A 22,998-nucleotide genomic window follows, 5' to 3' on the forward strand; every position below is an offset into this window, starting at 1 on the left:
AATAAAAATAATAGGCTAATACTGCAGTGATGTGGAAAAACATATCATTTTAGTTCACCTTTAGTTTTAACCAATAAGAAATTAATTCGAAAATAATAATAATTTTAGGCTACACGCTTAAAACTACTTGCAACGAAATGTTAGGCTTATGGTAAGAAAATAATAAATGCGCACAATTACAATTCAGACACAGTAGTCAATGAAACGCATAATGTAGCCTATAAAAAAGTTGTCTCAGATCATGGTGTGAAATCCTACATTTATGACATTTTATAATCCGATATTCAAAATGCAGAAGTGTGCTCCCATATCGCTCATTCCTCCCCGTGCACCCACCCAAAAATAAATGAATAAATAAACATAAATACCAAATAAATTAAAAAAGCATTTTCTCCCTGATTTTAAGACTATTTTCTAAGCAGACTTTTATTTTATTATCTTTATATTTTATTAGTGCACTGTAAAAAAAATGTTTAGCTCCTGTCTTTTTAATCCTATTAGCTGGAGAGGCTAAATTATAAACTCAAATTATATTAAACTAACCTGAAAAAAAAAAAAAGAGTTGAATTTGGTATATTAAACAATTAAGTATAGAAATTGGTTAAATTAATTTGACGACTTAAAATAATATAAAATAACATATTTAGCCTACACTATACAGACATAATAAGTAGCGCAAGCTTCGTTCAGGCTTAAACGCATAATCAGTTGGCAAGCATGCTTTTTGTTTCATTACACATTGTTTACAGTTTGGAAGAGCTCTGCAGACTCATCGATACAGCTGTGCACCCCCGACAGAGCCGATCGGTGCAGATTGCGGCAGGAAGACGCGCCGCATGAAAGTGGATGGGGGAGGTATTGTGCCAGAAGAGCCCGAGGCCTCCCGCCGCTTTCAGATCCAGAGTTGCGATGGCCGGCCATTAGCCGCCTTTCAGCACTGAACAATAAGTCGCAACCCTTTGATTCCACCCCTACCCCCTCCTCTGAAACAAACACTTGGCAAAGTTTCACGGACACACTATCCCAAAGTCTCTTTCCAGCATAAACATGTACATACCGGAGTCTTATTGTTATAAACCTTAGTCAGGGTAGCGCCATAGGCTATTTAATTGTTGACAGGAACGAAAACGAGGCTGTGAGGGACACAAGTACAGTGTTTTCAGTAGATTGTAGGCTATGCTGTTGTTTCACAATATACCAAATGTTCAGCTGACTAAACGTCTTTCCGAAATAAATAAATAAAAATACTAGGACCTTCCCAGCTAACTGGGACGTTCTCACAACTTTTACAGACGTTTAAAAGTTATATAAGGACAAAATGTTCTCAAAGTAATGTTTATGTATCGTTCTTATAACTTTATTAATATTTGATATTCTCATAAAGTTCAGAGAAAACGTTCTTAGGACAACATTCTCGGAATGTAATTATTGTGTTATTTGAACGTTCTCATGATGTTGAGAGAAAATCTTATCAGAACGACTGTATATGTTCTAAGAAACGCTTTGCATAACCTTTTAACATTCTAATTACAAAAAAAAAAAAAGAAGAAAAACTGGATATTTTATCGTTCTTAGAATAATAAGTGCTGCTTAATATTTTTTTTGGAACCTGTCATACGTTTTTTAGGATTCTTTGATTAATAAAAAGTACAGCATTTATTCAAAATATAAATCTTTTCTAACAATATAAGTCTTTACTATAATTCTTTATAAATTTAACACATCCTTGCTGAATAAAAGTATTAATTTCTTTCAAAACAGGAAAGAAAAAAAAGTGCTGAGACTTTTGAACTTTGTTACAAAAGATTTCTATTTTAAATAAATGCTGTTCTTTTGAACTTTTTATTAATCAAAGAATCCTTAAAAAAGAATCACGTTCCAAAAAAAATATTAAGCAAAACAATGACAACATTCAAACATTGATAATAAATCAGCATATTAGAATGATTCCTGAAAGATCATGTGACACTGCAGACTGGAGTAATGGCATCACAGGAATAAATTATATAGTAAATATACTGTTTCTTTCTGTAGCCTATTTCTGATCAAATAAACGCAGACTTGATGAGCATAAGAAACTTCTTTAAAAAAAAACACACATTAAAAAATCTTACTGATCCCAATCTTTTGAACGGCAGCATATATACCTCAGCAATCTGCTTTGATTCCCATTCTAATCTCCCCGATGTTTCACCACCCACCCTGAGCATCACACACCATCAGCACAAGCACAGCCAACTCAAATCTAGAACAATCAACCCCCTGCCTTCAAACACACTCTTGCAGACCATGAGCTATAGGTTACAACTGAGCTGTCCATCTCTCCTGGTCACAAAGCCTAGGAAAGGACACACAGGAGGCCTCTGGGGCCAGTCAAAGCTTTTAAAAGACATCAAACCACTGCTGCAGGCATTGTGCTGGCCCATGGACTTGGGTGGGGATTGTTATGTAAAGTGCAGACAGAGAAGGAGAAAGTGGAAAGAGATGACATGGGCCCAGTGAGGGACGGCAGAACCAGGATTAGGCTCCCAGGTGGCTCTGCTTAGCAGGCTTGTGTACTGTAAAATCTATAGTCGGCAAAACTTTTCTTAGCTTCATTATTCAGTGATATTACTGAATATTATTGAACCGGATGCTCAGTAATATGGAGCAACAGCATCACCCCACCCTTGTTTACATGTAATGCATTCTGGAACATTTCAGAAGAAGGTTACGTCTATATCAGTTGGATCAGAGTTATAGATTATATATGCGAGAACCAAGTGTCGTTGCTGATAAAAGGGCGTATATGTGGTAAAGTACGAGTTGAGATGAAATGATGGCTTTGTGTTTGAAGATCACAATCTAAGGAGGAAGGAAATACAGGGAAAGCAAACACGAAGCTCTTACATGTGTCTATACAAACAACCCATATACATATTTGATCAAAACATTTAGGAAAAAGTTAAGTAAAATTACCGTTTTAAACTTCTCAGTTGCTTTCTGATATCACTTTTATATCCAATATCATGGCAAGTATGAAACGGGGTTATTAACTAAAAACACCATAAAAATGTTTTAATTAAACATTGGCTTAATTCAAAAGAAACAAAAAAAAATGAACTTCTTTTATTTAAACTATTTGCCAAAGCATCATTTTATGTAGTTACTTGGTGTGTTAGTAAAACTACAACTGAAATAAAAATGAACTTCTTTTATTTAAACTATTTGCCAAAGCAACATTTTACATTTTATATAGTTACTGAAATAAAAATGAAAAAACCTTTTTGGGTATATAATAAAAAGGCAATAACTAACAAAATGACAAAAACACGACTAAATAATAATAATAATATTAAAATTATGCTTAGACTAAAAATGAAAAACACAAAAGTAAAACTGAAACAAACAAACAAAAACCGTACTAGTCTCTCAGTGACACTAAAATATCACTGATATCAAATTATTATCTATCAAAACCAATATGGAAGCTGATTTGTGTTATTTCTATTCTCAGCGGTTAACTGTAGCCTTCTGAATAATAACGACAGCAGCAATATTTAGACAATAATTTAAAAGAACCATAGACAACATGTTGTGTACTACATGCTATAGCATACTATAGAGATGTATTTTTATGTCATATTAAAGATCATTTTAAAGATATTTTTATATATATTAATCTGACTTAATGTAGGCCCAAAGCATGAAAAAAAAATGGTTTGGTTTGGTTGTGTCTGATTTTTTAATGACTTTTTTCTTACATATATAAAACTGACCCGGAGGTTTTAGTATCTGATAAACAGGTATGTGACCTCTCTTCCCTCTGCCCCATTCACTTATACAATCGGTCCGATGGCCTTTTGATTGCTTTTGACACCCTGCTGATGACTACTGCCTCTCTCCCCACATATCTTGATCGGGTGGCCTATGGCTGCCTTCCTCACCATTCACAGTTACAATGGCCTTTAATGGCTCTCCCCCCACAGACACCTCAATGAGGCTGGATCTGTGATGGGCTCCTCTGAACCACACCTTATGAGGCAGTTAAGTGGCCCATCGCAGAAAAGAGCCTTTACTGGGGGAGGTCGTGTCTCCTCTTGCCACATTCTGTTTAGATGGATGAGCTGGAGAGGACAAACAAACATTTCAGCTTCAGTTTCTTTCAGAGAACAAGCTTTTTTCAGCTCCAGCCTAAAACAAACGTTAACAGAAATGAGACACTGACAGGTGTTTCAGAAGAATCCATGATTTGAGGTCAAACATACACTTTTGACAGTCCTTGATATTCATTTAGCTGATGCAACACCATCCATACGATCCAACTTGATTTATGGAATAGTTGCCCCAGTGCATTTAAAGTGATGTAATTTACTGTAATGTCACATATAATTCATTACTTATGGTTATCCGTTGGAGAGGTTTTATGTAAATATATAATACAATATAAATCTTCAATAGTCAAATGTATTAATTCTTTAATATACACTTGTGCTCTGAATAGCCACTTATTTAATTTATGTGACACAGAACATCTTAATTGCTTGGAAATAAACTATGATTAAAAAATGTTGGTGTATTTCAATTTCCATTTTAAAGAAACACTTTACTTTCAAACTTTCAGTTCATAAAAGAATTATGAAAAAGTATCAGAGTTTCCACAAAAAAGCAGCACAACTGTATTCAACCATTTATAATAATAAAAATCTGCATATTAAAATTTATGGGGAATCATGAGACACTGAAGATTATCGTAATCACCGCTGAAAATTCAGCTTTACATTTGAAAATATATTAAAATAGAAAATGTTTATTTTAAATAGCAATAATATTATTATTATTATTATTTTCTTTTCTTTTTTTTATATTTTTGATCAAATAAATGCAGCCTTGGTGAGCATAAGGGAAATCTTTTATGACCCCAAACTTTTTGAATGCTGTCTATAGCAATACTATATTTTATTAAAAAATTAAAAAATAAACTCTAATCCAAACAAGACAGTATTTTAGTGTATTAACAGTATCAGAACAGCAGCTCTTGAATCATAACCATCATCCCAGCTGATGATTGTTTTATAGCTCATATGCAAAAACATCATCACCCATACACTTTAAGGAAGTAATATATAATACATTTAAGTTTATTTATTTACACTAAAGTGATTTGAGCACAGGAACCTCAACGTCTCTCTGTTTCAGTATAACTAGTATTTAATTTCCTGATACAACCATTATATCATTAGATAAAAAGGATTTGATATTTACTGAGGGTTACAAAGAAAAAAAATAAAGATCGCAAAGAGAGAGAGAAAGAGACTTCATATTGAAGAACATGCATAGGAAAAATTACTAATGAGACAAAAAAAATTAATTAAACAGAACTATTCTTAATCTCAAAAAAAGTATATTTTGTTGTTTTAGATCAGCATAGATAAAGACAACCAAAAGTCCACAATAAGAAAATAATATTTGGATAAGGAGAGAGAAATAACACCAGTAAATGTCTGAGAGACCACTGTGTATTTCTTATACACAATAATCAGAAGAGGTGCTTCTGGAGGCAGCTTTGCCCAAAAACATGAAGACTGGTTAAAAAATTACATCTAGCTGAAAAAGATGCTTATAAAGATTCCTAACACGACCCTAAAGAGAAATGATTTTAAAAAGGAGGTGACATAAAAAAGATGAGAAAACAAACCCCAGTTTTGAAGAATGAAGATGTGGTGCAAAGAAACCGCATTAAAAGGCCAGTCTGAGTTTCCACTGAGAGTTTGCGGTGCAAGAGTTCTTTCAGATTTCATATATGTGCATCGGAGTTAAAAAAAAAAAACTGTTTAACCACTGCTGTCTTTTACTTTTATTTACCTGAATGACTACATACCATCTCTTCTTCAGTATCTTTAGTTTGGGTGTTTTTCTCACTTTGTTCTGAAGGGCTAGGCATCAGCGCCAATTTTTTTCAGTCATCTTTTTTCATTTGTGTGTGGTGTAACAGATGCAGCTTCACCCTGTGGAGGAATGCTTTTAGGTGTGTTAGACCTATTCTAAAAGTATGCAGGGGTGTGTGTGTGTGTGTGTGTGTCCAGGTCACTTGTGATTTCTCTGGGAGTGCAAGGTGGAGTCGTCAAAAAGTGGGTTTTTCACCTCCATCTCTCCAGTCTAAAGAATAAAAAATATATCACTTATTTTGTATTAATAGTGCCATAGAAACACATGCTAAATAGAGATACTACATGCTGAAGAGCTGCTAAATGCAAAAAAATGTTTACACACCGGTGCCAGTCCAGGGCACTCGTACACAGTGAAATCTCCCACTTCATTCTCCTCATCTGATGAGGCCCCAGACTCTGAGACTTTAGGTTCTGCTTTACGTCTGTGTTCAGAAAAAAAATTATTATAACGGATATAATATAGAACACATTTTATGATACTTACATGCAAAGTTTAGTAGATCAATATTTTTCACAGTGCAATGGCTGCTTCAACTTCGTTATAATGTCATAGCAAGTGTCATGTATACATGTACATGAAAGTGGAAGCAAATAAGAAGGAAGGAAATGAGTAAGGAACGTTATATGTATTTTTACATTCATGTTCTTGGTCAGCATTCTCTTAAAGTGACTTACGATAAAAATGCACAAATAATGTGGAAAGGAAATCACCAGGACAGAGAGCTGAGAAGAGACAATGCAGCTAAAGTGACTAAACTAATGAAGTGATCATGTATTGTGCTTACTTCTCCATTGAAAGCATCTGTTGTTTCTGATGCTGGTAGTGATACATCTGAGCACTGTGAGCCAGAGTTGTATCCCCAGACTAAAACATGGAAAGACATGGTCATAAACACATATTACAAGAAGTGTCAAAGTGTTTATTTTATTTTTCGATGTATGAACTGTATGAATAATGTGAATGCTCTCACTGAAGTATGATTATGATTGGGGCCCGCAGCATGAAACGCAGGGAAATCAACTTTCTGAGCCAGACGAGTTTCTCTCTGTAACCTGTAAAAATTTAAAAAATAAAATAAAATAAAAATTCAGGCTAAAGTTGGCAATAGAAAACACTGCGATTTACACTGAAATGTACATTGTTTTAAAGAAATACACACCGAATTTCGTAAAATTATTTGTCCACTAAATAAAAATAAATAAATAAAAATGATAAAATAATTGTATAATATACATTTTAAAAAATGGCACTGAAAATGATATAAAAAGGACATATATAGGATATAGACTAAAATAATATTTGTTTTTCTTATTTAAAAGACTACAAAAAATTATATAAATATGGAAAAAAAAATTTGCTAAATTTAAGAAGGTACATTGTTTTAAAGAAATACACACCTAATTTCGTAAAATTATTTGTCCACTAAATAAAAAAAAAATAAAAAAAAATGATAAAATAATTTTATAGTATACATTTTAAAAAATGGCACTGAAAATGATATAAAAAGGACATATATAGGATATAGACTAAAATAATATTTGTTTTTCTTATTTAAAAGACTACAAAAAATTATATAAATATGGAAAAAAAAAATTGCTAAATTTAAGAAGGTGGCACTGACAACAAAATTATAATTTATATTTATAAATAATATTCAAACTATTGTATGAAAAACCACACCACAGAATATTAAACAGAATATAAAAAATATTATAAATAAATATTTATAATATTTATAATATGCAATACAAAATAATTAAAATTAAGATATGGCTTTTTTTTGTTGTTGTTGTTGTTGTTGTCCTTTCCCTAAAATAGTTAAATACCACAGAATAAATTTTTACTTTTTGTAATTGGATTGCACTAATGTGCGGTTTCTTTTGTACATTGTGGGATGCAAGACAATTTCGGCAATAAAAGTGAAATTGAAATGTGAAATTTAGAAAGGCTTCTATCTTTATTAGTTCATTAGATTGAACAGGAAGTCTGTTAAAAACACACTATGGTGGCATGATCATGGTTTGACCTGACAAACTGTATCACTGATAAATTGAAATAATAATAATAAAAAAACTTACCTGACCCAGCAGACTGCAGCGATGATGAGTGCCATGGATCCCACAATAATGCATAAAGATATCATCACTGCTCCCAGTTACAAACACACACAATTATAAGAGAGAGAAACAGAGATAGACAAGAAAAAACATGAGGAGGACTGTCACAAACAGAACATTTTGCTTCATCGAAATGAGGGACACTCTCAATTAACAGCATGTGCATGAAGTGTGTAAATTGACACATGCCAGAGACTTTCCATATAATTCAGAGAGGCTCACAGTCTACTAACATCTGAGGACAAGCCAATTAGAAAAGTAGCATCATGTGATGAGCCTGCTGTTAAAATGCCATCTTCGTCAGGGATGCAGGCCAGCCAAACCACAATAAAACTGGTAAAGTGGCATTAAAAATAGCACACTGAAAGATTTCTGTGGAAACCGGGTCAAAGCATGCTGAAATTATTAAGAAAAATAACAACTCACAACACACTGATCATAATTACGCTTTAAATAAAATCTGAAAAAAACCTAGTGACACATACAGACTAGCAGGCTGTCTCTGGAAGAGTGGGGGGAGATGATCGGCCCGTGGCGGTCGGACGAGTTTGTGACTGGCTGGGGAGATTTAGGGGTCTGGTGTGTTGGGATCAATGGACCGCTGGTCGTTGGTTCTACAGTTGTGGGTTTGTACAGACTCTTCTGCTTCGATTGCGGAGGAGACTGTGAGCGAGAGTCTAAAGCGGTGAAAAGACAGAGAGAGAGAAATGAAAAAGGGCATAAAAATAATTTACAACAACAAAATTTCTGCTGATTTGCAAAAAGGACTAATATTATCTAGTTTGGGCATGCTAAAAATTCACCATCACTATTTTTTTTGTTTTTTTTAAATACAAAATAATTTGATTTTTAATAAAGATAAATAAAGAAAAATAAAGATTTTTCAAATTATATATATTTCAGCTTTAATACACTTATCAAAACAACAAAAGCAGTCTAATGTCAAAAAGTTTTGGTTTTAATGACAAAGAATTATTCAAAATATACACTACCGCTCAAAAGTTTGGGATCAGTAAGACATGTAATGTTTTTTAAAGAAGTCTCATGCTAATCATGGCTGCATTTATTTGATCAAAAATACAGAAAAAACAGTAATCTTGCAAAATGTTATTACAATATAAAATAATGGTTTCTATTTTAATATACTTTAAAATATAATTTATTTCTGTGATGCAAAGCTGAATTTCCATCAGCCATTACTCCAGTATAAAGTGTCACATGATCCTTCAGAAATCATTAATATGTTGATTTATTATCAGCGCTGGAAAGTGTTTTGCTGCTTAATATTTTTTGGAACCTGTGATACTTTTTTTCAGGATTCTTTGATGAATAAAAAGTTAAAAAGAAGAGCATTTATTTAAAGAAATCTTTTCTAACAATATACACTACAGTTCAAAAGTTTGGGGTCAGTACATTTTTATTCTTTCTTTTTTTGAAAGAAATTAAAACTTTTATTCAGCAAGGATGTGTTAAATGAAGTGATAGCAAAGATTTATATCGTTAGAAAAGATTTATATTTTGAATAAATGCTGTTCTTTTAAACTTTTTATTCATCAAAGAATCCTGAAAAAAAAAGGATTACAGGTTAAAAAAGAGACTTCTTTAAAAAACATTACATGTCTTACTGATCCCAAACTTTTGAGCGGTAGTGTATATCTGCACACGAGTTGAAAATATGTTCAAATACTCCATTTAATATCAAAGAGCTTTACATAAATAAGTTTATAAATAAACATGCTTTTTTCACAAAATCTGTAATTTTCTGTTGCTGTTTGGATGTAGTAAAAGACCCGCAGGTCACGTCCACATCATCTGCTGTCATTGGCCATATTAAAATCAGAATTTGGAATAAAATAATGTTTTCAGAATCATTCATACAAGAAGAAAATTGAACAAATAGTTCTAATGTGGCTCAGAGGAAGACAGGAATCATGTCTTTGTGGCAGTTTTTAATGTGATGAAGGGATAATACAACACTTCTTCACCTTACAAATAGTTGTTGAAAGGAAAATTACTACAAAATGCAAATCATATTTTGTGAGAGGGTGTGACGTCGGTCCAACAGCAAAACAGCCACTAGTTTTGGAATCAAAACTGCAAAATTAGTAAGAAACAAGTACTGGATTTGATTCAACAAATACGATGTAGGACAGTATTCATTTTTATCTTTATTTTTATTTTCATGTTACTATACTACATTCTTGTTTGCAGTATTTTTCCACTGTTAACTAAGCAGCAAAGGCTTCTGCAATCCAAATGTACCGTTATTTGTCACACTGGCCAAGCACACTACATGTAAACAGAAACTTCACACATAGCAAAGAGCGAACACGGTGCAAAGTTCAGAAGGGTTTGCTATGAATCATGACCACTATAACCGCTACACTACCTCACTAACCATAACCACATAGATTTTAAAAATAGATAGGTCAAACCTGGCTGTTTGACTTCTGACATTTGCTGCTTGTTAATAACAGAGGACAGATAGTCGATTTCTTCATCAACGTCAGGATGAGAGGCTGTGGAAATACCTGTGGAAATAAAGATAGAATGTGATATGGTAAAAAAACTAAATATCAAGAGACAAACATGGTTCTGCCATTGAACAGGCACAAAAATCATGGTACCATGTTTTAATAAAATAAAAAATAAAACTTTTTTTCTGTACTTTATACCACACTTAGTTCAGCCTCAATTGTATTGGGAGTATATTATGAAACTTTGTAAATATTCTTATATATATATATATATATAATCTATGAGAGAAGTGTGATGACTGGACTGTGTGTGTCCTGAGAGTGAGAGTGTGCCAGAGAGTTGTTTGTTTGACACTCTCAAAACGGAAAACAAAGGCAGCACATGGTTTAATGGTACGCTTGGCCAGACAGTAAGCTGCATTCCAAGACTATGGAAGATCATCTCTCTTGACAACCAGCCTGAATGTGTGTGTGTGGCCAATGAGAGGGGGTGTGTGATCACTCATAACCTCTTACACACCGGAACACAACACAAACTCCTGGAACGTTCAGAATGGAAAGAGTTGTGAGTGTTGAACAAGTGAATCAGTAAACTGATCCGAAAGAACTGATTCACAGAAAGGAATCAAAACTCTTGTCATTTATCTTGAATAAATCAATTTCTATCATGAGAACACTCGGAAGATTTTAGCATGGTAATGGATATGACAATGTTAATGTATTTGGTCTTGGGGAAGAGATCTGCTACGCTGCTGCTGTTGGTTATTGCTGTATTTGTAGATTATTGCTGCTGCTGCAAGCAAGTACAGGAACTTGCTACTGCCAATACATAAGCTGATATGGTGCTGTGAGTATTTAAGACATACTGCTGCTGCACAAATAGCATATAAAATAACCTGTAGCAGATCTATACAGGTGGAGCTGGGGAAGGTGGAGGGTTTCAGAGGAACTCCTAAAGCGCGCTGCAATGCTCAAGCGAATGCTAATCGGCCATTTAAATGTAAAGCAGCGAGCTCATTGGTTGCGTATGCAACGGGAACCAATCAGCTTGTGACAAGTCGTTTAGTGCTAAGATTTTATATAGTAAAAAAAATAAATTATATCTCCAGGTTCTTTGTATTACCAACAAAATAATATTGAATAGATCATAATGTATCATAAATAATGTAATATATCGCCCAGCCCTGGTTTTGTTTGCTCTTCCTTTAAAACACACACATTGACAAAGGTCACATACATAAAGTGAACAGCCATGGCACTGCGTGGTGAGGTGTTGCATATGGTACAAAGCATGTGTCTGCAAAGAGCTGATAAAAAGTGTCATTTCCATACAGAACTTTATGTTGATTATCAACCTTGCACATAGAATATAAATATCAAAACTTTCCTCAGCACTCTACCACAAAGTACTTACAGACCGGGGCTACTAGAAGCCAGAAAGTTTATTGTGATGAAGGTTTGTGTTTAGTCTACAGAAGACTGTCCAGAACAGCACATATCACTGTCTGAACACCCCCACGCTCCACAGCAGGTGTCAAAGGAGGCGGGTCAAACCATCTGTACTTGTTTTGAGAGGACAAGTGGACCTGTAAATCTGTGGTGTACACATAAAAGGGGTGTTTACAAACAGTCCAGCCTGACTAAAGCTGATGTATGAGCAGCAGAATGAACAATTCAATAAAGTTTTGACTCAGTAGGTGCTAGATGTACAAAAGCAACTATTTCCACAATTTTAAATGCAATTTAATCTGTAAACACTATAATTTAAAGATTAATTTTAAATCTAAAAATGGATTACTCAATTGTTATACTTTTATTGCTCACTACAAGTCTGTACTTCACTGGTGATGGGAAAATCCACACTGTAAAAAAAGATTTTTTGAAGCTGTAAATAAAACAAAATGATTATTGGAGTGCGTATCACAGGAAGATACTATTTCAAAATTTCATGTTTAAGTCAATGTGTTACTTGCTGTTTTTGTGTAACGGTGAAATTTATTAGCAATTTCTGAGTGAAAATTGTTTCTACACCAATTTTGTTTTTTTAGAATGGCAATATTAAGACATATTATGCCATCACAAAATTATGCTTTGATACCACAGACCATTTACTGTTTGAATTTGCATGTAAAACAAGCAATTTAACCAAAAAAAAAAAAAGAATGCATGAATGCATACTTCAAAAACCCTCCCGAAAAAGCATATTAAAAATTTTCCTGTTCCAACTATTTTCGGCATACTATAATTCGGGACACACTAATTTCTCCTGACTCATGACTTTTGTTAGTTTATCATGCAGCTTTCTATAACTAGTCAGCTACAACAGCTCTGACATGCATCAAGCAGCAATATATAGGCGTTTTGGACGTGATTATACTGCCATCTAGTGGCGACTTCACTAAGTGCATTGGTCAGTGATTATCATTGGTCAGAGGATTGACAGCTCAAATCAAACAACAATGTAGTGATGACACATCAATACAAATCAACTCTAAAAAAATATGTTTTATGTGATTCACTGACATGCAAGTTTTATTTATTTATTTAGTCATTTAGCATTTAGCTTTTTTATCCAAAGCGTACGGAGCCCCTAAAGGGACATGGTGGTGCAAAAAAATCAGATTGAGTGAAAAAATTTGGGGTGGGAGGAAAAAATGCCCTCTAGTGGCGAAAATTACATATTGTGCCTTTAACACCAAAATAGTACAACCAGACAGTCTGTTTCCGTCAATATGATCAAATCAGGGAGGTGTTTATTGACTGTTGTCCTGGTCTCCGGTGTCTCTCTCTGTCCAAACAGTGCTGCAAAAATGAGACTGTTGACCTACATAGACGGATGACGATTAGTCGCAGACGCTTCGGTTTAGTTGATGGCTGTTAAATACCTTGTCAATGTGGCCCAAATTCAAGGGCGGGAAAAAAAAAATCAAGATTTCAAATACATTATGGGGTATAAAAATCCACATGAATTTTTACTGTTCTTTAAAACTCTAAAACACCCAGTGTTGTTCACTCGTGACAACATTAAAGCAAAGAGACTTGTGACTTGTGACTGTTTGATCAGTAAACTCTTTAACAGCAGGTTCCACCTTGGTCTAACATTGATTCACTATCGCTTTAATTGCGCTCTTTCAATCTTTAAGACTGTCCTGTAAAGCATTTCAAAAGGCCAGAGGTGAGATTATAAGAGACAAAACTGCTCTAAAAATCAAGGAAAACTATTCTACTTGAGAATACAAAGCGGCTAACATTTCATTATTATATCTCTGTTTATCAATAATGATGTCAAATGCACTGTTAAACACTAAACGCATTTAAACGCTATTGTTTTTGAAGATATTTTTGGAAACACGCAGGTTCTAGTTACACAAATGAATCGCTTGAAATGAAACCAGCCCTTTATCACACTCTTCATCAGTGAGGCAGGCCTGTGTTTGGAGAGCTGAATCACTCATTAAAAGGAAAGGTAGAGCAGAGTATGAGAGAGAGAGAGAAGATACATTTGTGTTTACTGTAAATTTTGCTAGTTGGCTAACAAAGATAAGAGATGAGGTTTTGTCAAATGTATGAGATATGGAAACATTTTATGAAATCATATAAATATTAAAATGTATAATAAATGTAATTTGCTTTAGATGAGACATTGGTACCAACGGCACTCCCTTTTATCACCCTTGTAAACATTAAAAAGAAATTGCCATATGTAATCGTATTTTTCAGCAAAACTTTATGAATTTAAAGCTGTCATGGAACTACTTTATAGTTGTCAGAGCCATTAATAACAAGTTTATAACATTTTTCTGGATCTTAAGAGTGTCATTTTGTATTTTAATATATTCATATTTTGAATATTTATACTGTATCACATTACATAACTAGTAAATTTCATGAAGTTTAATTTTTTTTTATCTGAAGGATGCTTGGTTCTAGACAGTCTTTTGACCAATGAAATTGTTAAAATAATATTTAATTTCAAAAATCAAACTTAAGAACTATTGTTTTTGTAACCTGACGCTGTTATGCTGTAAGTTTATGGTTTTATGCTTCAAATCCTTTTGTGCATGACTCACAGATTTTCAGCAATTATAGTAAATTAAAACCTAATAAATGAATAATAAAAATTATAATTGATATATATAATAAAAAAAAAATATATATATATACACATATAAAAATAAAAATAGTATATTGCTAAAGATGACAAAAAATATTTTGCACAAAAGAAAAACCTATGACTACAGTATTGCAATAGATTTAAAAAAAGAGTGCAATTTCTTTCTGCTAGAGCAGCGCTCACATGAAATTACATTAAAGCCAAGGCAGCACACAGACACACGCGTGCACGCTTACAATCCATCTGATTAAATTCAGCCATGTGCCTCAGCCACACGAGGAGAGAGAGAGAGAGAGAGAGAGAGAGAGAGAGAGAGATTAAGCATTATGCTCACCACAAAACCAATAGAAACAGTGAGAGAGGAGAGAAACGAGAGCAAAAGCACAGGCCAGATGATGGGAGGATCTGCGCTCTAAGCCATCAGCATCATCTCCTCTTTCACCATGGCATTAGTCACAGGCAGAGGGTTCGATTAATGAATGCACAGTATTCGGCTCGAGAAAATGGTTGTGTGTCGTCTGACGAGCACCAAACTACAGGCCATATTAGACAATATTTGCAAAATAAATCATGACACAGTAGCTAGAAGGTGGGTATGGTGGGTGTGTGAAAGCCTTCGTACCGTGATGGTGGTGCTGGGGAGAGTGTGTCCTGCGAGCAACACAATGTCCTGCTTCATCTTCCTTCAATGGGGTGAGGCAGGGGCCACAGTGGGAGGAGCCAGGCTTGCAGAAGTGCCGCCCCTTTCTGGCACAGTCTATGTGATCGGGGCACTTGTTTGCTGAGAAAATAGAAAATACATGTTGAAAGAATTAAAAACAAAACACACACAAATGATATTACCATGCACAAACTAACTTTTCTAGTGCCCTGAAGTGCTACATGTCACATGCCATGTGTTTGAATATTAATGTGCCTTAAAAATCATTATGCAGTAGTGCACCAGGTGTTAATGGCAGGTGAAGGAAATGATGTTCATTCAAAGTCATAATTTCCTCTGAAGCCACACCTGCATGTTTTTTTATTGGTGTTGTTGTTTCTGCAGATAGAGAATATTATTATGCCCCTTTAAAAATTCATAATGATGTTGATTTTAATATTTAAAAAATTAAGGTTAATGTATATCCATTTATTTATTTTCAACTTGTCATGTTCATGCAAAGCCAGTAAACCTGGAAACTTTCACATCACACGTACAAGGATAGAACTGAAGGATATGACGTATAAGCATCCCGCAGATGCTGTTGATAGAGCTTTACTTGTACTGAACCTGAAAATTCCTTGAAGCCTCGAAAACATTCAATGGTAAAAAGTACCAAATGACATCAATGCTATTGAGTTCAGTCTGCCTCATATCCTTGACTGACTCTCAAGCACTCGAGATACTCTAAAATCAGTCATCGGTACAAACACGCTTGAATGACTCAAATCGGTCCACAGATGCAATCATAATCTCAGCTCCTTCTCTTCAATGATACTTTTTCATATGTGCTCCTATTCTCTATAAATCCCTCAATTTTCTGTGTAATTCACCCTGTGGGGTGCAGAAGGAAACTGGGTCAGCAGCAGGTGTGTGTGTGCTTTCAAAGTGCTTGTGGATTTCATTGTGGATGAGTGTTATTTTTTTATATTAACACTATATTTACAGTGTTACTATTATATTTTTTGCTATTTTTTAATTATATTATTTTTTATTATTACTATTAATAAAAAATATTTATATATTTTTTAAAAATTTTAATAGTTTGCTTAATTTTTTCTTTTAATATTACTTTAAGTTGTAGTAACTTTGTTGTCTTTTTGATATTTTTATTATTTATTTATCGTTTTTATTAAATTGCATTTTTTAAAGTTATTTTAGTACTTCAAAGAAAATAAGCAATGTTGTCTTGGCAACTAGTTTTTAGTTTTTTTTATATATATTTTATTTCAGATAATGTTTATTTTAATGAATAAATTTTTTATGGTTTTAGCTTTAGTCTCCTGTGAGCCTTATCAACGGAATTTCAAAACTGTGAATTTTGAGTAAATATTATAGGATAATGTAAAGAACCCAGTGAACATCTCTTTTGCTGTAATTAAAATGTACTGCATTTCTCCATTACACTGGAAATCAGCCACTTTGCTTTATAAATATTAGAAATGGCATTAAGTCAGTAAAAACCCTTATTACTTCACCAGGAATTTGGCTAAATAAATGAATAAATAAAATTTAAAAACATATACTTATGGCATCTACAGGAGAATATTCCATTGCTTAACAACCTGGGAGCTCATGCCATGGTAGGTATTCCTTAAAATGTTATATGTTAAAGGGGTCATATGACGTTGCTAAAAAGAACATTATTTGGTGTATTTGGTGTAATGCAATGTGTTTATGCGGTTTAAGGTTCAAAAAACACATATAATGTACATTATTGTTTCTCCTCTATGCCCCGCCTTTCTGAAACGCGTCGATTTTTACAAAGCTCATCAGTCGGAAAAGCGAGGTGTGCTCTGATTGGCCAGCTATCCAATGCGTTGTGATTGGCCCATAAAATGCGTTGCACTAATTCGAACATCTGGGTTGTGCTGTTCTGTTGTAACTAAATCTTAACCAATGATTCCTAATTGCATCTACTTCCGGAAGGCCAAATAAAGTGCTTTTGCTTTCGCACTGAAACACAGCGTCTCCCTGACATGGCTTTATCAACACTACTGCTGTTCCTGAAACCACGCTTTCTTTCTTTGCGTGCACATTTGGGCGGTGTTATGCAAATCTTCCCACATTGTGATGTAGACATGTGGGGGCGTGTTAGAATGAGCCGTTTTAGGTAGGCGTGGTTAACTCTTAACTTTTATAAAGAATATCTCTTTGGATTTGAGACTTTAGTCTTTGCAACTTTACAGATCTTCTTTATGCACCAAGAGCTTGTAACACTCCAAAGAGAAAGGAAAAATTGAAATCGCATCATATGACCCCTTTAAAGCTAAAAAGCAATTTATCCCTGAATAAAATTAAAAGTATTTTTACTTCCAGAACCCTAGTGAGGTACTCCAAGCAAAATGTCTATTAATTTTCAGTTGCCGAGAATAAGTGCTTCAGTGTTGTGTGATGACTGGATCTCTATCCGTCACTCTGACATCATCTGGCAGACGTCAGTAGGAACTCAGAGCTGAGTATCAACCTAATGCCACATGTTCCATCCGGAAGAATTGTGAAGCATCATCAAACAATCATTCACGATTTGTCCCAGATGGCTCGTTCTTAATGGAGAATGAAGCTTAACTAGACCGTGATACTGGACTAATGGTCTAAGACAAAATTGTGTGATTTTCAAATGGCTTACAAAAACACTCTTCATTGTTACAGTGACATTTTTATATTCACAGGCCTCCTTGAGGACGATGTGTTTCCAGGCAACAATACTTATTTAAAAAAGCTGTTATGAAAGTGTAGAAGTGCCCTGCCAACTCAAATGCTTCCCATACACCACAGCAGGAATAAACATTTCTTCTTATTATCAGTGTTGAAAACAGTGCTGCTAAATATTTTTGTGGAAACTGTGATAATTGTTTTTTAATTCTTTAATGAACAGAAAGTTCTAAAGAACACCATTTATTTGCAATAGAAATCTTTTGTAACATTCATCTGCACTGTCACTTTTGATCAATTTAATGCATCCTCGCTGAATAGAAGTATTAATTTCTTTTTTTTTTTTTTACTGACCCCAAACTTTTTTGACCGATAGTGTCCTTAAATAATCACTGAAAATATAATATTAGCATAAACTGCACAAGCCCAAAACAAACAGAATCTGTCACACAACCTGTTTCTACCAAGTGACAGATGAATTTATGACAAAAATATGACAAAAAAATAGGGAAAATGTTTCTTTCTCCCTATTCATGTTTATATGACATTCTGCATATAAAAAAAAATCTTTATCTTCAGTTGCGTGCTGGTGGTGTGGCGTTTGGATCGATCCCTGCAAGGATCTTGCCATAAGTTTTTTGACCATATCACCATTGTACCCTTTTGCTGCTCTATGTGCATTGATTTCTGCTCATCACTAGAGAGTACAGACCTCATCATCTCTCATTAGTCTTCATAAAACACCACCAGATTGCTTTTAAATCTGGACGAGGAGTCATGAGAACTGAGATTAACTGACTAATGAGGTGCAACTGTATGTGTGCATGTGAGAGAGAGATGCACATTCTTCTAAACACCCCGCTGGGCTGCCCACCTCCAGCCGGTCATGGACATTAATTTACACAATCAACCACAAGCTCAAGCTGCGCTTGGAAATAAGAAGGGAATTTGGAAGCAACAGGTTTTTTAAGCTACACTGCAGTAAATATACTTCTATTTAAGTAACTACTTGACATTTTGCTGAATGTTTTATTCCAAAACTGACTAATGAGGTGCAACTGTATGTGTGCATGAGAGAGAGAGAGATGCACATTCTTCTAAACACCCCGCTGGGCCGCCCACCTCCAGCCGGTCATGGACATTAATTTACACAATCAACCACAAGCTCAAGCTGCGCTTGGAAATAAGAAGGGAATTTGGAAGCAACAGGTTTTTTAAGCTACACTGCAGTAAATATACTTCTATTTAAGTAACTACTTGACATTTTGCTGAATGTTTTATTCCAAATTATCTTGCAGCACACTTACTAACTACACAAATGTCGTTTTGAGTAGAATGATCTTAAAGGAAAATATATATCTTTAAAAAAAAGTGTCTTTTTTTTTCTGTGGAAACCAAAAGATATTTTGAAGAACTGTTTTTGCCACACAATGAAAGCCAGTGGGGTTTGAAAACAACATTGGACTCCACTGACACTGAGATCTCTTTATTTGTTTTTGTGTAGGACCCCATTGTTTTAGCTAACAGAGCTTGCTGACTTATAGAAATCGTAATGTTTCTGGTTGGAGAAGATGCTTTGATCGCCAGTCCATCTCTGGCTCATCAAAACATCAATGACATAACACTGATCAAAGTCAAACCTGTCAGACAACTTATAATTATATTTGGACTCTTTGAAGGACCAGCTAATAGAAATGAAATTGCATTTATGTGTACAATCAAGTATGACATGTAGACCTTGAAAAGAAAGACAAGAGCACCAGTGGATCTCATTGGACACAGGGCCATTTCTAAAGCAATCTATTTATTAATATAAAATAAAATAAAAAAAATATATATATATAAATAAAAATAATATAATATATAATAATAATCTAAAACTTTCTAAAGCAATCTATTTAATATAAAATAAAATAAAAAAAAGATATATATATAAAAATAATATAATATATAATAATAATCTAAAACTAAATAAACTGATATGCTACCTAGGGCTGTCACGATTATGAAATTTGGCTGACGATTAATTGTCTAAAAATAGTCACGGTTATTGCGATTAATTAGAAGGTGAACATGCTGGTATTCTTGTGAGTAAAAAAAACATGCAAGCACTGTCACCGTTAGTTTTACCTTTCTTTTTGTTTTCATTTTTGAAAAACTTATCTTTGCTGTTTACTGCGACCATTTTTTCTGATTGTGCGACAAAATTTTGTGTGCGGTCGACCACCGCGTTGGTCAGCTCATTAGCACTGCAATTTCTGTTGCATATGAGAAACATCAAACGACAAACGAAACTGAAAGCAATTTCATGTGGACAGATTTTTTTTTTTAAACGGAAGAAGGAAAAACTCAGTTTCTAAAAATACCTGTGTACGTGTGGACATGGCCTTAGAAATAAGAAATTAAACTGGTTGTAAACACGTTATGACCTTTTTGTTTCCTAACACATCTGTAATGTTTCTAAAATAACACTAAAACATCAAATCTTCCAAGTTTTCTATGAAAAAAGATTGTGTCAACACATCTCTGGTCACTTGCTCAGCCAAGGAAAAGCGCACACAATTACATAAGAAAGATCAGCATATCATAAATGTGGATTAAAATGAATATTTCTAACCATCTGCTGCTGGCTCAGAAATCATTAACCAAGCTCTGAGTGGGAAGGAAGCCAACATCAGCACAGAACTGCAGCACGGCAACAGGGACACGCTTACGTGGCAATACTGACAGTTTCCATTTACTTTGTGAGGTAGGATGTGAATCATATGTGGTCACAAATGTTAAAAAAAAATCTGTTAAGAAGCAATAAAGTAAATCAAATTTTTTCAACTGGATAATAATTTTGCAGTTGTGATAGGAGATGCCATGAACAGGAAAGTGTGGATGGATAAAGGGAAACTCCCATTGTGTGGACTTCCTGTTGCTCCACTTAAAGTCAAGCTAAGTGCCCGTTCTTTTGCCTGTTTAATTTGGCTTTCTTCCATGGCTGCAAATATCCATGCTTCAGATGAAGTCATGTTATTAACCTATACTTTAGATTTTCTGAAGATGCAATGCATGCAAATGCAAAAGTTCCTGCCACAACACACAAGGGTGTTTAGGCACCATAATGCGTTATGGTGTTCACAGCGTTTTTTTTAGCATGTTTTTTTTTTTTTTAGCTATGTAGTTACTAGGTGTTCTGGGTGGTTGCTTTCTGGTCCAAGTCAAACAAACTCATTACCAAGTTTCGATGATAGTCGGAGATCTCGATACAGCTTGGGACTCTGGGTTTTTTCACCTGTTTTCATCACTTAAAACAGTAATATCACACAATGTGATGTATCATTAATATCTGCAGCATTGTGCTTAAACAAATACGCCTACATTCTCAATCCAATATCCTTGATCTGAAAATAGACCTTTAGAGTTGATTCTGTGAGACACTCCTAGCTTTAAAGGCAATGGGATCACCTGTTTCCATCCATTTGGCTCTTTCTCACTCTCAGTACTTATTAACTTCATGGGAATGGGCTACAATCCCAGCTGCTATGGAAACTATGGTGTCCGGCTAACACCCACTATGCTGCAAGGTACTAATGTGATTACATCTGGATTGCACAACGATCACCATGACTGGGTTACATTTCACACAAACATACTGGGACACTCAAATGCCAAATGTAAATATCATGGTACAAGAATATGATGATTATTATATATAATGGTATATCTCAAAGGTACCAAAAATTACCATATGTTTGCATCACTCTGATGTGGTACTAAAACATGCCATTTTTAAAAAATGTATATTAATTAATATTAGACTGGGCTTTTAGCATGTTTGGGGTTGGTAAAATGTTTAATATTTCAAAAGAAGTCTCTTATGCTCAACAATGCTGCATTTATTTGATCAAAATACAGTCAAACCAGTAATATTGTGAAATAGTATAACAATTTAAAATAACTTTTCTATTTTTACATATTTTAAAATGTAATTTATTACTGTGATGGCAAAAGCAGAATTTTCAGCAGACATTACTCCAGTCTGTCATTCAATCAGTCTAATATGCTGATTTGGTCTTTTTGATATTATCATCAATGGTTTAATAGTTTAATGTTATCAAACTGTTTAAAGAAAACAGCTTAATATTTTTTATGGAAACTGTGATGCATTTTTTTAGGATTCTTTTGATTACTGTAAAGTTTAAAAGAACATTATAAATGTCTTTACTGCCACTTTCAATCAATTTAATGCATCCTTGCTGTATAAAATCACCAATTTCTTTACTTACCCCAAATTGCATTCTATACATTCTTTAAATTAATAATTTGAATGAATGTGTGAGAGTGAAGAAGTGTAGTAGGCAGGCTTTCACTCTTCATTTGCACAGAGTAACTGATAACGGCTGATTGTAGGATCATTTTAATACTTCAATTCTACAGCAATAAAATATTTGATTGTGGGATTTCTAGGTACAGAAACATGTGGGACATGTGAATATAGATGGATACTAACTCAATTAGTGAAAGCACCGTTCTACAACCATACAAACGCAAACAGGCCACTGAACCCAAAACCAGCCTATTAAAGGGTTAGTTCATGAATTACTCGCCCTCAAGGCATCCTAGGTGTATATGACTTTCTTCTTTCAGACAAATCCAGTCGGAGTTATATTAAAAATTGACAGCCGTCATGATGCTCAGAGACGCAAAACAGCGTTGTGGCTGTGTTTGGGTTGTTTTTTTTTTGGCAAAATAAAGCAAAAACAGGCAATATAGTGTCTAAAACGTAAGTCTCTTAATATTTAAATATGTCCAGCGCTTTTTTTTTTAGTCTATGTATGGTCTAGCGTTTATTGGGTTGTGCGTCAGTAATAATGGTCCGTGTGGAAACACAGTGTTCCGTGTGTAGTTACAGTAAATGGACTAAACGAAGCCTCGAGGCAAATAATTTGCCTCGATGATTTTTTGTATTCGAGTTACTCGAGGTATTCGAGGAATCGTTTCAGCCCTACATCAGTC

The 22,998-nt window shown here is 34.2% G+C and overlaps 1 protein-coding gene across 2 annotated transcripts in view; it reads right to left on the reverse strand.

The window, feature by feature from the left end:
* Positions 1–5,883: 5,883 nt before the first annotated feature.
* npdc1a (neural proliferation, differentiation and control, 1a) overlaps positions 5,884–22,998 on the reverse strand; it is a 23,486-nt gene continuing 6,371 nt past the window's right edge. The window contains exons 2-9 of one of the 2 annotated variants that reach the window (XM_016548246.1): positions 15,262–15,420; positions 10,484–10,579; positions 8,534–8,725; positions 8,010–8,076; positions 6,902–6,983; positions 6,716–6,795; positions 6,253–6,352; positions 5,884–6,138 (exon numbers count right to left, since the gene is read on the reverse strand). In XM_016548246.1, the coding sequence (XP_016403732.1) occupies positions 6,067–6,138; positions 6,253–6,352; positions 6,716–6,795; positions 6,902–6,983; positions 8,010–8,076; positions 8,534–8,725; positions 10,484–10,579; positions 15,262–15,420 (848 nt within the window). In that variant the 3' untranslated portion in view covers positions 5,884–6,066. The remainder of the gene's footprint in view (positions 6,139–6,252; positions 6,353–6,715; positions 6,796–6,901; positions 6,984–8,009; positions 8,077–8,533; positions 8,726–10,483; positions 10,580–15,261; positions 15,421–22,998) is intronic. The other variant, XM_016548247.1, reaches the window with a different exon arrangement.

The sequence above is a fragment of the Sinocyclocheilus rhinocerous genome, unplaced genomic scaffold (genome assembly GCF_001515625.1).
Source record: "Sinocyclocheilus rhinocerous isolate Xijiao unplaced genomic scaffold, SAMN03320098_v1.1 scaffold192, whole genome shotgun sequence".
In the NCBI taxonomy this organism is placed as follows: Eukaryota; Metazoa; Chordata; class Actinopteri; order Cypriniformes; family Cyprinidae; genus Sinocyclocheilus; species Sinocyclocheilus rhinocerous.